The 17226-nt window shown below is 39.2% G+C and overlaps 1 protein-coding gene across 14 annotated transcripts in view; it reads left to right on the forward strand.

Annotated features, from left to right (window-relative positions):
- The window catches only part of magi2a (membrane associated guanylate kinase, WW and PDZ domain containing 2a), a 682885-nt gene extending 680046 nt beyond the window's left edge, over positions 1–2839 (forward strand). For 10 of the 14 annotated variants that reach the window (XM_043713779.1, XM_043713778.1, XM_043713782.1 and 7 more), the window contains one exon: positions 792–2839. In XM_043713779.1, coding sequence (XP_043569714.1) covers positions 792–1588 — 797 coding nt within the window. In that variant the 3' untranslated portion in view covers positions 1589–2839. The remainder of the gene's footprint in view (positions 1–791) is intronic. The other 4 variants (XM_043713788.1, XM_043713790.1, XM_043713789.1 and 1 more) reach the window with 3 other exon arrangements.
- Positions 2840–17226: the final 14387 nt, after the last annotated feature.

A 17226-nucleotide genomic window follows, 5' to 3' on the forward strand; every position in this document is an offset into this window, starting at 1 on the left:
GATCTTCCGTAATTACACCGGCACCACTCCCCACCTCTTCCTCTGCTACATTGATGACTGCATTGGCGCCACCTTGTGCTCCCGCGAGGAGGTTGAGCAATTCATCAACTTCACCAACACATTCCACCCTGACCTTAAATTTACCTGGACCATCTCTGACACCTCCCTCCCCTTCCAGGACCTCTCCATCTCCATTAGTGATGACCGACTTGACACTGACATTTTTTACAAACCCACCGACTCCCACAGCTACCTGGATTACACCTCTTCCCACCCTATCTCTTGCAAAAATGCCATCCCAAAAAGCTCTAGCTTATCTATCCACACTTCAGGCTCTCTGCCTTTATTCCTGATGAAGGGCTTTTGCCCGAAACGTCGATTTTGCTGCTTGTCGGATGCTGCCTGAATTGCTGTGTTCTTCCAGCACCACTGATCCAGAATCTGGTTTCCAGCATCTGCAGTCATTGTTTTTACCCCGCCTGGAATACATTGCCAGCAGAGATGGTAGAGGCGGGCAAGATAGCATCGTTTAAGGTGTGTCTAGACAGGTACATGAATGGGCAGGGAGCAAAGGGGTACAGACCCTTAGAAAATAGGCGACAGGTTTAGATAGAAGATCTGGATCAGCGCAGGCTTGCAAGGCCGAAGGACCTCTTCCTGTGCAGTAATTTTCTTTGTTCTTTTCTTTACTCATGGGATAGGAACTTGACGGCAACCCCAGAATTTATTTTCCCTCCCTAATTATCTTCTATAAATCCTATACTGACTTCTTAAAATTATTGTTTTCACAGACAACCACAGCCGGAATGCTTCCTCTGCAGGCTCCCCAGGCCTGTCGGAAATTACCATAATTCCTGATGATCTGATACCACCACCATCATCATCGCATTCTGCCCCAACCAATGATTCCATTCACCAGCTAGCCCCAGGGACATTATGGGACATCAAGAAAGAAAATGATATCGTGAGAAGGGAGCACTCTGCAAATCACTATGGGAGGAGCAGAAGAGACAGATCAGAGAGCCCAGGAAAAGTGGAAAAGTTGAAGCAGCATCGAAGCTCGAAGAAGAATCTTTCAAGGCTCTGTAAAGAAAATAGTAAAAAAACATATGGTGGCAGGACCACCTCTGAAAACAGGACAACTGGGAGGAAATATTTTACAGACACTAAAACAGGGGAGGGCAAGTTTTATGAATCAAACAATGAGAAACATAAACGCGGTAGATCCATGTCTCCAGCTTCCCGAAGGGGAAGGTCTCCTGGAATGGATTATAAAATTGCCGATATCACTGAGAGAAAATTGCTAAAAACACAGAAACACAGGATGAAATCAGCAGATTTTGGCTTACGAACTGATACTGGTGATGTTGATAACTTCCATGAAAATGCCTTAGAACAGGTCATCAAGGACCTTAAACGAGATCTCAGTAAGATCTCCGGTGAGGAGCATACACGTTCAAATCTTGCTATTCAAAGTAACAACACTATAACCCGAAAGTCAACTGTTTCACCTGGGCCATGGAAAATTCCTGGTTCTGATAAGTATCCCAGTATAATGAAATCTGGTGCTGCCACCATGGACAAATGAAATAATAATATATTATTCTCCCAATTGTCAGATAGATGCAGGACATTCAGCATTTCCCCTTATCACGTTATTTATCTAACTTAATTTGAACAGTTACTCAGCCTTATAAACTGGAAGCATTTGCATTAACAATATAGTGAGAATAATATTCAATGGAGCAATGATATGTTTGGTCATAAAAGACTTTAAAGAAAGCAACCAGCAGTATTTTAAACCTTCTGTAAACTGATGTTTACCACTATGCTATGGGGACAGTGACAACATCTGTGAGCCAAACCAATGAACTGTACGGAGCAGTGCAGTATGATTATGTTGGTAACAACATCAGAGAACAAGAATAATATTGGTGCTTTTGTTGAAAACAATGTTTAAAGTATGAAGGATTTACTTCATCTGTAAGCTGCGGTCATATCTGTTGTATCAGTAATCTTTGTACTAGTGGGAACATCAGTTGTTAGAGTCTGGCCTTAAGTAAAACTGCACTGAAGAGTAAGGCACCGAAAAATTGGAAGTCTATGTAAAGCTGAATTTTTGTAAATATTCACTTAATAGGACAAAGGCCTAGCCCAGGGGTTAAAGTTTTCTATAATACCGGAGCCTCATCAGTAGGAATAACACAAGTGAACATATTTAATTTAAATTTCATCTTGTATCAAAGCAACCCAATTTTTAGGTCCACCTCAGTGAACCAAGCACAATAATAGTGTCATAGTAATAATGCAGTTGATTTTCATATTGAAGTTTACTTATGGTGAACGTGAGCACAGTTCACCTACTTTATCCTCTGGCCTAGCCATAATCTGATTTCTGCCATTAATGGTATAGTAAAATCAGGTTTTGGGAAATGCTTCTGTATTGTAGTGCACGTACCTGTATTACCCCCTGATTTTAGGTTTATGGAAAAGTGGGATTATGATTGCAGAAGCAGACTACATTTTGCACAGCTCACAGCTCTTACTTGTGCAGTAATTGCTGTATGCTATCTGTAATCAAATGATCTATGAACATGACATGTCACTTACCCTTTGGATAAATATTGCTGTGTAGTGTTAGTTGTGAATTTACCTTGTACAGTATCTCTATAAATATGATTCCATGTATTATTAGTCACAAAGACTGTAAGTGAGCAACTATTTTTATGAACTGCACCACTGCGGATAAATTAACTTTTACAGAAAACTTGTTTATGATATTCTATCTGAAACACTGTCAAATAAAGTACATACTCTGAAACGAGTGTTGTCCTGAGTGCTTCAACATTTTCCAGCTCAGGCAAAAAAAAATCAACCTTAAATGTACATGCATAAAGCTATCAAAAGATGCACATTCTTTGCTTATATGATACAAGTCAGCATTTTTTGTGTGCCTATGAAATTAACCTTTTTATATTCTATCAATACCTTTTATTCAAAATCTGTAATAATGGTGTTTTACATTTGGTTTAAGATACCAGAATGTTGCTTTTGTCAAAAGTCTCTCTAATCTATTGGAACAGAGTCTTTAAGAATGTTTTATGAAGGTGCTCAACTCCTTTCATGGGATTTGTCAGGACAGTGCCAAAGTATGCCCAACAAAAGGTTAGTTGAAAATATCATTTCAGCTGACAATGTAGAATCTCTCTTGTTACCTTGCAAATTGTAAGGGTAGTGGGCCATTGCCTGATGTTGAGACATGTTACAGTAGTGTAAAAAAAATGCATTAAGTAACTAAAGTAGTGTGACTTTAAAAAGGACAATCCTAAGTTTTTACTTAAAAGTTGATGTTTTAAATTACATAAATTTCAGTCTTCAGATTTTAATCCATAAATTGTGAGCAATGTATCAAAGAAGTCTACAAATAATTGTTAGAGAAAGATAAATCTTAAACTATTCATTGTTCCCTGACTTGTAGTCTCATTCTCTGTGTACCTCGGAAGAAATACCACAAATCATTTAAATCATTCTAGAGTACAGCCAAACTACTTCAATAATCAGTTCAACTGAATTCTTAATCACAGACTTATAATAGAAAGTGCCGGTGGAAACCACGTATCTCACTTCACGGAGAGAGAAGTATAGTAGGTAAGTCATACCTAGGTTGTCACATCACCTGGCAATAGTGATATTGCTAAATGCATAGGAATTTATACACATTTATCACTCAGCTACTAGTCTCACAGCTCAAAAGGGAGAAAAATTATTTTAAAAGGGTAATGAAAAATAAAATAAATCAAAACATGAAGTAAGATTGCTGGAAGAAATTGGAAGATATTTGTAAGAGTTGCAGATAGAATAGTTGATAGAAGCCTTGCATCTGAGTCAATAGGTTCCAAGCTCAAGTCCCACGCTAGGGCATGATATCCAAGCTGACAATCCATTGAAGTATTGATAGAATGTTGCATTGTTAACAGCTGAGACATTAAGCTGAGCCTGTCAGCCCGCTCAGGCAGATGTAAAAGATTCTGAGCAATATCCCTTAATCAATACCACAAAAAAAATGAGTTAGCCATTTTCACGTTGCTGTTTCTGAGAGTTTACTATGCACAAATTGGCCACTACATTTTCTAAAATAGTGACTGTGCTTCAAAAGAAATTCATTGGTTGTAAAGCATTGGTTGTAAATGCTTGAGACATCCAGTGATTGTGATAAGCGATAAAAATGCAAGCCTTTTCAATAAAGAATTGTAAAAGACTACACTCCATCATCTGTAGAATCTAACAACATGAATACAGATTTAAAGAACTGAATAGCATACTCTTGTTTCTATGGAAAATAAGTTTTCTGATGATATAGGATTATATCTCCAATGATCAATGTTTCAGAATCACAACAAGCCAAAACATGAGCCTCTTAATTCATATAAAATATGTAGTGACATTTTTGTCAATACTGTCAGAAAACAGAGAATTCCATTAGCTCTAAAGAAATCATAACTGTCAGAAAACTGCAATGTTTAGTGCCATTCGAAAATAACTCTTGCATAAAATATATCACCAAGATATCTTCAAACAATCTGTGAAAGTAAAATCATGCAGCCACAGAAAATTCTCTATGCCAAAAAAATTCAAAAGCAAACTAATGTCAGAGTACTGTACCAAAAATTGTTAAAAGAGATAGAAAGCAAAGTCCTAAAACTGTTCTGCACTGAAACGTTTGTCAATGTCAAAATATTTTAGAGGTAATCATCTTTGTAAATTGTGATTTTTTTGAAGTTATTTCAGTATGTTGAGTGGGTAATTGCATCCAAATGTGTTCAAACATTTGTATAAAATATAACTTGTTAAATACAGTACATTAAAACCATTTCTTTTTATTGATGCAGACAATTTTGGATTGTTCTGAGGATATGAAGATGGAATGTTGCTTTCCTATTTCCTCCCTTCCTCCAATATACTGGGACCATTTGGCTCAGCAACCAGTTGCAAATCTTGAGGGGCTCCACACTACTCAGAAAACTGGCTATAAAAACACAATGAGTGTAAACATTTTCCTAATTCTGAAGAGGACTTTGCATTCACAGTTGGCTTTGCTTCTTACTTAAGTACTGGAACATTTTATTTATTCCATTGGAGTGAAAATACAAGGAAATTGCTTTCCTTTTTAACTTTAAAGTTGATGCATCCTATGTTCCCAGGTGGCTTACTACTTTTATTACATATTGAAGGTTAAGGTACGTATCTTTCTAGTGACTGTTACAGAGTCGTAGATGTGGAGGTGCCGGTGGTGGACAAGATCAGAAGTCACAACACCAGCTTATAACCCTACTGGGCTTTTTTTGAAATTACAAGCTTTCGGAGTGCTGCCCCTTCATCGGGTGAAGATCAGGAGAGGCACACAGGCACAGAATTTATCATCCTCTTATAGTTCATTCCACATACCAACCACCCTCTGTGTGAAAAAATTACCCTCCGGTCCCTTTTAAATCCCTCTCCTCTCACTTTAAACATATGCCACCTAGTTTTGAACTCCCCCACCCTGGGGAAAAGTCCTTTGCAATTCACTTTATCTATGCACCACATGATTTTATAAACCTCCTATGCTCCAGTGAAGAAAGTCCCAACCTATCCAGCCTCTCCTTATAACTCAAACCCTCCAGTCCCAGCAACATTCTGGTAAATCTTTTCTGAACCCACTCCTTGTTTACCTTACATTTTGCTTTCATCTTAATTGTATAGATGGATTTTTTTACTGTGTGCTGTGTTAAGGGTAAACAAATAGGAAAAAAAAGGATTTTCACAATTATCACGTTCAGGTAATATCAGCTCATAAAGGTAATTATAAATTTTCCCCATGTCTGTGTGGGTTTCCGCTGGGTACTCTGATTTCCTCATGCAGTCCAAAGATATGCAAGTGAGGTGGATTGGATATGCTAAATTGCCCATAGTGTTCAGAGGTGTGTTGGTTAGGTATGTTAGCAGTGGGTAATGTAGGACTACAGGCATAGGATAGGGGGATGAGTCTTGGTGGGATGCTGTTTGGAGGGTTGTTGGGCTAAATGGGCTGTTTCCACACTGTGGGAATTCTATATCTCAAAATAAGACAGAACAGAACAAAGCCATGTAGCCCATCATGCTTGTGCAGTCTCTGAAAAGTTTAGTTGGAACCTCATATAGTCCTTGCGTTCAACTGCCTATCCAATGCCTTTGTAAAGTTGGTCAGGTGGACCATTCTAGATATTGACAAAACTCTGAAAAAAATTTAATCTTTCCCTACCTATGACCTCTACTTATTGACCCACTTATCAGAGGTAATAGTTTTTCTTTGTATGTTTCATCATCTTGAAAGCCTCTAATAAGTCACTTCTTACACTGTCTGTTCCAAGAAGTATATACCAAAATTTTTCATTGTCTCTTCATAACTGAAAGCCCCATTCTTGGAAACTCTCCTTTGTACCCTTTCTGCAATCTTTCTAGCTTTCTTGAAATGAGATGATTGAATTGCACAATTCTCCAGCTGAGGCCTAAACGGTGATTTTCAAAGTTCTAGCATGATCTTGTATAAACTGAAGTAACCCATATCAACTTCCACTTCCGCTTTAAGGATTTGTGTATATGTATACCAAGATGTGTACAGTCTTGAAAATGTGCTATCTATAGCATCTTGTATTTTTGTATATAATTCTTCATATTTTTCTTCACATTGATGTTCATCTGCCATGCTTCTGCCCATTTCACAGTCCTGATGTGCCATCCTGAAACCAATGAATTCTCTCATCACTATCTGTTACTTTACAAGTTTTGTATCACTTTCAAAATGTGTAGTGTTGCTCTCTATACCTGAAATTGGGAATTTTATAACATGTATGAAGAGTAGTACGGCTAAATCTAAAAACCTCCAAGTTTGAAAAACCTGAACAAAATATCATAATATATCAGAAATTTAAGAAATGCCAGAGAAGAATCACTGTTAGTTTACAAACAGCAAGTTTCTGTGGCAATCATTGTATTAGAAAAGACAGCGATAAAAACACAGGAAAATATCTACTAGTTAGCCTAACATCATTATTGGGAAAATGCTAGAATCCAGTGTTAAGGAAAGAGATGCAGGACATTTACATAAACATAGAATAATCAGGAAGGATCAGCACGGTTTTGTGAAAGGGAAATTTTACTCCACTTCTTTGAGGATATCACGTGCAGTGTGGATATATGAAAACCAGCAATTAGTCTATTTAAATTGCCAAAAGGAATTCAGAAGGGTGCTATGTAAAAGGTCACATATAGTATGAATAGAGGATTGCATTATTAATTGGCAACACAGAATCAAGATAATTATGCCATTTTTATAATGACAACGTGACAGTGAACTGCCAAAGGGATCAGTGCTGGGGCCTCAATAATTTATGATTGTATTAATGAAGGAATCAAATGCTTGAAACCAAATTTGCTAACTATACAAAGATGAGTAGGAAAACAAGCTGCAAGAGAGACAAAAGAAACTGTAAATGATGTAGACAAGCGAAGTGAATGGTCAAACTTTTGGCAGACAGAGAATATTGTGAGAAAATGTATTGTTGTCGACTTTAGTAGGAAGAAAAGTAAAGCAGAATGGAATTTAAATGGAGAAAGATTTCAAATCCTGCTACAGAGGTGAATCTGGATCTCCTCGTACATGAATGACAAAAGATTAGCATACAAATACCTCAAGTTATTGGAAGGACAAATGGAATGTTAGCCTTTACAGCCAGGAGATTGAAGTTTAAAAATAGAGGTGTACAACAGTACAAGACATGGGGGGAATGCACATAGAGTTAGTTTACAAACAGCAAGGAAAGATGCACTTACATTGGAAGAAATTCAGGGAAAGTTCACTGTGTTGATTCTTGGAATGTAGGGACGGACTTATAAGGAAGGGCTGAGCTAGTTGGGACTATACTCGTGGTTTAGCTAATGGAAAGGTATTCTTTTGAAATGTATAAAATTCTGAGTATTTTTCTATCATGAGGCAGTATAGAAATGGGGATTGTAATTTAAAAATAAGAGGTTGTCTATTTCAGAAGGAAAGGACTGTTAAACTTAAGAATTCTCATCAGTAGAAGCCAAATTATTGAATATATTCTAAGTTGAATTAGACAGGTTTTTGATTTACAAAGGAATCAAAAGTGTTGAGGGTCCAGGTAGAAAAGTTGAGTGAAAGCCACAGTTGATGTTCTTATTAAATGGTGGAGTAAGTTGATGCGGCCAATTGGCTTTTATTCCTATGATGATATGAGCCAAATACTTAATTTGTTCCATTGATTTTCTGCATAGTTCAGGACTAATTTACTATTAGGAATATTTTATTTTTCATATGCAATTCATAACTATTTGTCTCTTTGTTTTCAGTAATTGAAGTCAAAAATACATTATGGACAATAATAAACCCAAGTTCATGAATATTGCCATTGCAGTGTACTTCCAGGTTACGTATGTAACTTTAGTTATGGTAATTGACAATATAAAGTCATAGAGATGTACAGCATGGAAACAGACTCTTCGGTCCAACTCGTCCACGCCGACCAGATATCCCAACCCAATCTAGTCCCACCTGCCAGCACGTGGCCCATAACCCTCCAAACCCTTCCTATTCATATACCCATCCATATGCCTTTTAAATGAAGCAATTGTACTAGCCTCCACCACTTCCAATGTCCTGTACAGCCACAACATGACCTCCCAACTCCTGTACTCAGTACTCTGACCAATAAAGGAAAGCATACCAAATGCCTTCATCTCATTCCATTTATGTACCACCCTCTGAGTGAAAAGGTTGGCCCTTAGGTCTCTTTTATATCTTTCCCCTCTCACCCTAAACCTATGCCCTCTAGTTCTGGACTCCCCACACCAGGGAAAAAATTTTGTCTATTTATCCTATCCATGCCCCTCATGATTTTATAACCCTCTATGAGGTCACCCCTCAGCCTCCAACACTCCAGGGAAAACAGCCCTAGCCTAAACAACCTCTCCCTTTAGCTCAAATCCTACAAACCTGGAAACATCCTTGTAAATCTTTTCTAAACCCTTTCAAGTTTCACAACATCCTTCCAATAGGAAGGAGACCAGAACTGCATGCACTATTCCAACAGTGGCCTAACCAATGTCCTGTACAGCCACAACATGACCTCCCAACTCCTGTACTCAGTACTCTGACCAATAAAGGAAAGCATACCAAATGCCTTCTTCACTATCCTATCTACCTGCGACTCCACTTTCAAGGAGCTATGAACCTGCACTCCAAGGTCTCTTTGTTCAGCAACACTCCCTAGGACCTTGCCATTAAGTGTATAAGTCCTGCTAAAATATGCTATCCCAAAATTCAGCACCTCACATTTATTGAAATTAAACTATTTTTCAGTTTCATTTTGATTACTTACAGAATGTTGCAAGGTACAAATTGTCATACATACAATATTTGTAATATTATCCCCTTCCACTTTACAAAAGTAAGCCACTTCTTTGGTATTCACTCTCCAAAACCTCTAATTTTAAAAATTAAAATATCTTTGCCTTGCCTTCTTAAGCTCAAACACATACAAGGGAGAAAAGAATAGAGAGTTGTGTGGATGAAGCGGGGTGAGAGGCAGCCCATATGAAGCATAAACCCCAAAATGGACCAGTTGGGCTGAATGGCCAGCTCTGTGTATACTCCAGCATAATTCTGAGGGTGTGTCTCAATAGATATAAAATAATTTTTCACAAAGGAGTAGGCTTGATTTCTTCCCCCCGCCCCCCTCAAGTATTGTAAGTATTGTTTGCAAACTGGGAATGTTACTGTAAGGTAGCATATAATATTTTTCATGACACTAAGCATATACTGCTGAGATGACAGGAATAAGTTGTGTATGTAATGCATTTGTAAAGCAATATTAATATGCAGAAATAATTCAAGCCACCTTAAGTCATTAATAAAAGTTAGTAATTGTTTCATTTTTCAATGCCATTTCTTCATAAGTAATTTTGTATTTTTAAAGATATAACCAAAAATGTCAGCCCTTCAACATACTGTGTCAGGAAACCCTCCTGTACACATTGGACAAAAACTGATCCATCCGACGTACTAGAGTTATAGAATTTCCTGTCAATGTTGGGGAAGTTAAAGTCCCCCATAATGACCACCCTGTTCCTTTCACTCCTACCCAGAATAATTTTGCCAATCCTCTCCTCCACCTCCCTGGAACTCTGCGGTGGCCTATAAAAAAACTCCAAGCAGTGTAACCTCTCCTCTCCTGTTTCTAACCTCAGCCCATACTACCTCAGTAGATGATTCCTCATCAAAAGTTCTTTCAGCCACCGTTATACTATCCTTGATAACAAGGCCACACCTCCTCCTCTTTTACTGCCTTGCCTGTTCTTAATGAAAGATCTAAACCCTGGAACCTGCAATATCCATTCCTCACCCTGCTCTATCCATGTATCCGAAATGGCCACAACATCTAAGTCCCAGGTACCTATCCATGCTGTAAGCTCACCTACCTTATTTCGGATACTTCTGGCGTTGAAGTAGATACACTTCAAACCAGCTTGCTTTCTGCCAGCACATTCCTGTGACCCTGAAATCCTGTCCCAGTCCTCCCTATTTTCATCCTCCTCTGCAATGCAACTACACATCAGGTTCCCATCCCCTGCTGAGCTAGTTTAAACCCACTTGAATAGCCCCAGCAAACTTCCCACCCAGGATATTAGTACCCCTCTGGTTCAAGTAAAGACCATCCTGTTTGTACAGGCTCCACCTTCCCCAGAATGATCCCCAATTATCCAAGAACCTGAAACCCTCCCTCCTGCACCATCCTTGCAGCCACATGTTCAGCTGATATCTCTCCCTATTTCTTGCCTCGCTATCACATAGCACATGTAACAAACCAGAGATAACAACTCTGTTTGTCTAGCTCTCAGCTTCCACCCCAGCTCCCTGAAATCCTGCCTTACTCCCTATCCCTCTTTCTACCTACATTTTTGGTACCTATGTGGACCACAACTTGGGGCTGGTCACCCTCTCCCTTCAGGACCCCAAAGATACGATCCGAGACATCACGGACCCTGGCATTTGGGAGGCAACACACCAATTCGCTCATTCCCAACAAACCTTCCATCTGACCCAATGACTAACAGTCTCCTCCTTCCCCCCCCTTCCCTTCTGTGCAACAAGGACAGGCTCTGTGCCAGAGACCTGGGCCCCACTGCATACCCCTAGTAAGTTGGCCCTCCCAACAGTATCCAAAACAGTATACATGTTTTTCAGGAAAACAACCACATGGGATCCCTCCACTGACTGCTTTTTCCCCCTTCGAACAGTCACCCAGCTTTCCTAGTGCCTAGGAGTAACTACTTCCCTGTAACTCTTATCTATCACAGCCTCTGCCTCCCGAATGATCCAAAGTTCATCCAGCTCCCGCTCCAGTTCCCTAACATGGTCTCGGAGGAGCGAGAGTTGGGTGTACTTCCTGTAGATGTACCTGGATGGGACCCTAATGGCATCCCTCACCTCAAACATCATGCAGGAGGAACATTCCTCTCCCTGCACTGCCATCCCTGCTAGTCCCCTTATCAGAAAGTAATGTTCTATGGTCTATGTATCAAAATTAAAAATTAATAAATTTAATGGTTTTTTTGTTGCAGACTATAAAGCATAGACATATTCAAATGCAAAGGCAGACTTAAATATATGAAGATAAAATATTGCTGTAGAACTTCAAGATTTTCCTCCCAGCATAACTGAGTTGTACAAATACAACTACTCCCTCTGAGAACGAGAGTATAACTCCTTATCTCTACCTACAGATTGTGTACGACATCAGTAGAATAAGTGGAGCCAATGTAACATGAACATTAACACATTCAGAGCCATTATTTATTATGACATTTGCCCTCAAACCTTTTTCTGCATTGTTAACCCATTATATGGTCATGTACATAACTATATTACATTACCATTGCTCATCTCTCCCAAATCTCTGACTTCAAAATACTGGTCATCTGAATGTTTCATGCATTTCTCAGAATGCACTCTTTTCAGATTTGGAAGAATAGTAGGTCTCTTGCTTGAGGATTACTGACCCTGGTTTTGATCCGTGGATAATTTCTCCACTTGAGTATCTTTTATCTCGTGGATAACCTCCAAGAGGATTTCATTTTCTATAGATATTGCTGTTAGTTCATTGCCTTATCTGAAGGACCCTTAATCTTCTGAATGTTCTTTCTGGAAGACAACTGTCATGTTGAAGTAAGTATTTTCCTCTTGGCAGTTTCCTGGATTTCTGGGTCAGGCAATAATTTCCATATTGGAACAGGTAGTCTATTTTTTCAGTATCCTGGATGCTTGCATCAAGTAGATTTTCCTTCTTGACAATATCCTGAATCTATGGATATTGATCTGGCTCCCATGCATCATAAGTACTTCATCTCCTTCTTATTGTTAATCAGGCTGGTACTTCAGTTAGCCATTGTGGTTGTTTAACTGGTGAAGTAAACTTTTTTAGACTATGAGTCATGTTATTGAAAGATTGCTGTTCAGTTGGCATGAAGGCATGGAGTTGAACATTTCTGCCAGTTCTGTGAAGTCTATGATATCCCCATGTTGACAGTGTTAAACAGTGCTCTTATGCCAACATAAATGATCCCAGTTGATTTTTATCTTTTGTTTGGGAACTGTCACGAGTCTGCAAAGCCCACTGATGTATTTTATTGATTGTCTCTTAATTGATTTGTTTGTTCATGGACCAGTATTTGGCCAGCTGTTTTCTTCTAGACCAGTTGTTCTCTGGGATGTTATTGATCTCCTCCAACTCTTCTGATGAAGTTGAGGTCCAGACATGTACAAAGACTCAAAAGTAAAGCCAGTTCATTGTGAATAACATATACATTGCCAACTCTCCTAACTACATTGAATTGTAGTGTAATTTGTTGTATTCCTATGCAGCTGATAGTTATTGCACCTGTGCAATGAGATCTTGTCTCTGTAGGATATAACTTCTCCTTCAGCCTTGATCTGGACATAACACCTTGCACCAATGTCAAGCACAAAATCAATAGGATGTTCTTTTACACAGAAAGGTTCTATCTCTTTTTCCACAATTGGATTAGTTAGTTCCCCTAGGGATAGGAACAAATTATCTTTGGTATCTTTCCCGAGCCTCCATTTCTTGTCAAGTGCAGATGCCTCTTTTAATGGTGATGGCCTCTTTGCATGTGTGACCATTAGTACACCTGCTGTTCAGTAACTGTGTCTTATGGATAGCATCTCGAAGTGACCTGCAATTTTGCAAATGTAGCCTTCCTTAGTGATGCCAGACAAAATTTGTACCAGTGACCTGCAGCGATAACATTGGTTGTTGGCTTCAGGTGTTTGGCTTATATTCTGCATAGTCTTACCATGTGCCTCTTCAAAATATTAAACTCTGTTGCCCTCTGGAGGTTATGTTGGTCTTCTGCTCTTAGGATCTTCTGAATCTTTCATGTGTCTGTGTCCAGTACAATTTGAATGGCTTTTTGTAAAGCTGAATCTTCCTTGGACTGTAAGAAATGTATAAGTGTTTCATTTAGAATTCCAACAACAATTCTGCATTTTCCAATTCTAATTTCATAGACTGACATCTGTTTGCAGCACTATTCAGCCCATCATGCCTGCACCAATCAACATTGACCTGACTGTGTTAATCCCATTTTTAGTTTTTGACTCGTAGCCCTGGAGACTATGAAGTGAGTATCTTAGTACTGCTTAAATGTTAAAAGAGTTTTTGATTCAGCCACTCTTTCAAGCAGTGAGTTCCAGATTCCCATCATCTTGTGAGTGAGAAAAAGATTTTCCTCAACTCACCGTTTAACCTTCTCACTCTTAACTCAAATCTTTGTCCTTGGTTATTGATGCCTCTACTAATGGAAAAAGGTGCTTTCCTATCAACTCTATCTGTGCCCCTCGTAATCTTATACACATCTATAAGGTCCCCTCTAACATTTACTGCTCAACCACAGCCCATCCATTCTTCCTTCATAGCTTAGAAGCTCCAGTCCAGGCAGCATACTGGCACATCTCTTCTGCACCATCTTTAGTGCAATCACATCTTTCCTATAATGTGATAATCAATACACACAAAGTATTCCAATTGTGACCTGACCAGTATTTTACACAGTTCCAATATAACTTTCTTGCTCTTGTAATCTATGCCATGGCTAATAAAGACAAATATCCTAAATGCCTTCTAAACCACCTAAATACCTGCCCTGCAGGGATGTGTAGAAACACACTTCAATATCCTTCTGATCTTAAGGACCTTCTCAGGTCCTACTATTTATAGTGAAAGCCCTTGTCACTACTCTGTGTAACTGACCAGTCCACTAACATACTCCTACATTTATGGCTCCTCACTATTTACCATCCAACCAATTTTTGTGTCATGCACTTTTCTTGATCACACCCCCTACATTTTTAGAGTCATACAACACAGAAATAGACCGTTTGGTCCAACCAGTCAATGCCAACCATAGGCCCAGGCTAAACTAGTCCCACCTGCTTGCACTTGACCCATTTCTCTCCAAATATGCTGTATTTATCCAAATGTCTTTTAAACATTGTTACTGTACTGCATCCATCATTTCCTCTGGAAATTCAATAACCATTCTCTGTAAAAAGGTTGCCCTTCAAGTCTTTTTTAAATCTTTCTCCTCTCACTTTAAAAATATTCCCCCTTGTCTTGAAATCCTCCATTCTATTGGAAAGATATCTGCCACTACTTCTATACCGTTCATGATTTTATAAACTGCTACATGGTCATTCTTCAATATCCTACGTTCCAGTAAAAAATGTCTCAGCCTATCCAGCCTCTCCTTATGACTCAAATCTTCCATTCCCGGCAACGTTCTGGAAAATCATTTTTGAATCCTGCCCAACTTAATAATATCCTTCCTATAACAGGGTAACTAGAACTGGACACAGTACTCCAAAAGAGATGAGTGAGGAGATAGCAGGAGCCAACGTCATATACAATCTCAACATTACGTCCTAACTCCTATACTCTGTGGTCTCAGCAATGAAGGCAAGCATGCATTCTGAGGAAGGGTCACTTGAACCGAAATGTTAACTCTGATTTCACTCCACAGATGCTGTCAGACCTGTTGAGCTTTTCCAGCAATGTTTGTTTTTGTTTCTGTGCTGACTATCCTTGATTGATCAGTGTCTCTCCAAGTGCAGATATTTTCTGTCCCTCAGAACTCTTTTTAATAACTTAGCCACCATTGAGGTTAGACTGACATTTTCCTCTAGTTTCCTGGTCTACTCCCTTCCTCCCTTTTTTTTAATGAAGGGAAAATGTTTACAGTCCTCCAGTCCTCTGGCATCTCACCTTTGGTCAAAGAATTTGAACACTACTGCCAAGGCCCCTGCTATCTCCTCACTCATCTCTTTCAAACAGTGGTTTGCTACAATAATGTTTAAAATTCTTCAATAAATGCATAAATAATATTACTGGCAGTTATACAGTGATTTATTGTTTCCAAGCTTTCTAAATGATATTTTTCTAATACTGTACCTCTGTACTGCTTATTGAGTTTTCCAATCTTTTTCAAGGTTTTCTCACATTCACCTTTAACGATAAAAATATTGGCCATAGATTTCTTCTAAGGCTTTTTCTCATCTTCTGCAACTTGAATACAGAACTGGTTTAAAGGGAGAAAGTTAAAAATCACACAACAGGTTTATTTGGAAGTACTAGCTTTCAGAGTACTGCTCCTTCAGTTAGTTGTGAAGCAGGATATTAAGACACAGAATTTATAGCAAAAGATTACAGTGTCATGCAACTGAAATGATATATTGAACAAACCTAGATTGCTGTTAAGTCTTTCATCTTTTAGAATGGGTTGCAAGTTTCAGTTCATTGATTTGGGAGAAGACAGAGGGTGGTGGTGGAGGGTTGCCTTTCAGTCTGGAAGCCAATGTGCCACAAGGATCGGGGCTAGGTCCACTGCTTTTCGTCATTGTATAAATGATTTGGATGTGAAAATAGGAGGTATAGTTATTTTGCAGATAACACCAAAATTGGAGATGTAGTGGACAGTGAAGAAGGTTATCTCAAAGGACAACAGGATCTTCATCAGATGGGCCAGTGGGCTGAGGAGTTGCAGATGGAGTTTTCATTTAGATGAATATGAGGTGCTGCATTTTGGAAAGACAAATCAGAGCAGGACACATACATTTAATGGTAAGATCCTGGGAAGTGTTTCTGAACAAGAGACCTTGGAGTGCAGGTTCATAGCTCCTTGAAAGTGGAGTTGCAGGTAGATAGGATAATGAAGAAGGTGTTTGGTATGCTTTCCTTTATTGATCAGAGCACTGAGTACAGGAGTTGAGAGGTCTTGTTGCGACTGTATAGGATATTGATTCGGCCACTTTTGGAATATTGCATGCAATTCTGGTCTCCCTCTTGTCAGAAGGATGTTGTGAAACTTGAAAGGGTTCAGGAAAGATTTACAAGGATGTTACCAGGGTTGGAATGTTTGAGTTATAGTGAGAGGCTGAATAGGCTGGGGCTGTTTTCTCTGAAGCATCGGAGGCTGAGGGGTGACATTATAGAGGTTTATAAAGTCATGAGGCAGGGTAAATAGACAAGGTCTTTTCCCTGGTGTGGGGAGTCCAGAAGTAAAGGACATAGGTCTAGGGTGAGAGGGGAAATATTTAAAAGGGATCTGAAGGGCAACTTTTTCATGCAGAGGGTGGTGCATCCAGAGGAAGTGGTGGAGGCTGGTACAATTACAACATTTAAAGGCATCTGGATGGTTATATGTATAGGAAGGGTTTGGAGGGATATGGGCCAACTGCTGGCAAGTGGGACTAGATTGAGGTGGGATATCTGGTCGGCATGGATGAGTTGGACCAAAAGGTCTGTTTCCGTATTGTATATCTCCATGATACAATGGAGTACTCCCATTACATCTCAGGTAAAATTATTGTTTTCCCACCATTTGCAGTCTGATACATTTTGGGAGAAGTAATAAAGCAAGAGACCATAAGACCATAAGACCTAGGAGTGGAAGTAAGGCCATTCGGCCCATCGAGTCCACTCCGCCATTCAATCATGGCTGATGCGCATTTCAGCTCCACTTACCAGCGTTCTCCCCGTAGCCCTTAATTCCTCAGAGACAACAAGAATCTATCAATCTCGGCCTTCAACTGGACTTCATTGAGTTGTAGAA

The sequence above is a fragment of the Chiloscyllium plagiosum genome, chromosome 23 (genome assembly GCF_004010195.1).
Source record: "Chiloscyllium plagiosum isolate BGI_BamShark_2017 chromosome 23, ASM401019v2, whole genome shotgun sequence".
NCBI classification, from domain to species: domain Eukaryota; kingdom Metazoa; phylum Chordata; class Chondrichthyes; order Orectolobiformes; family Hemiscylliidae; genus Chiloscyllium; species Chiloscyllium plagiosum.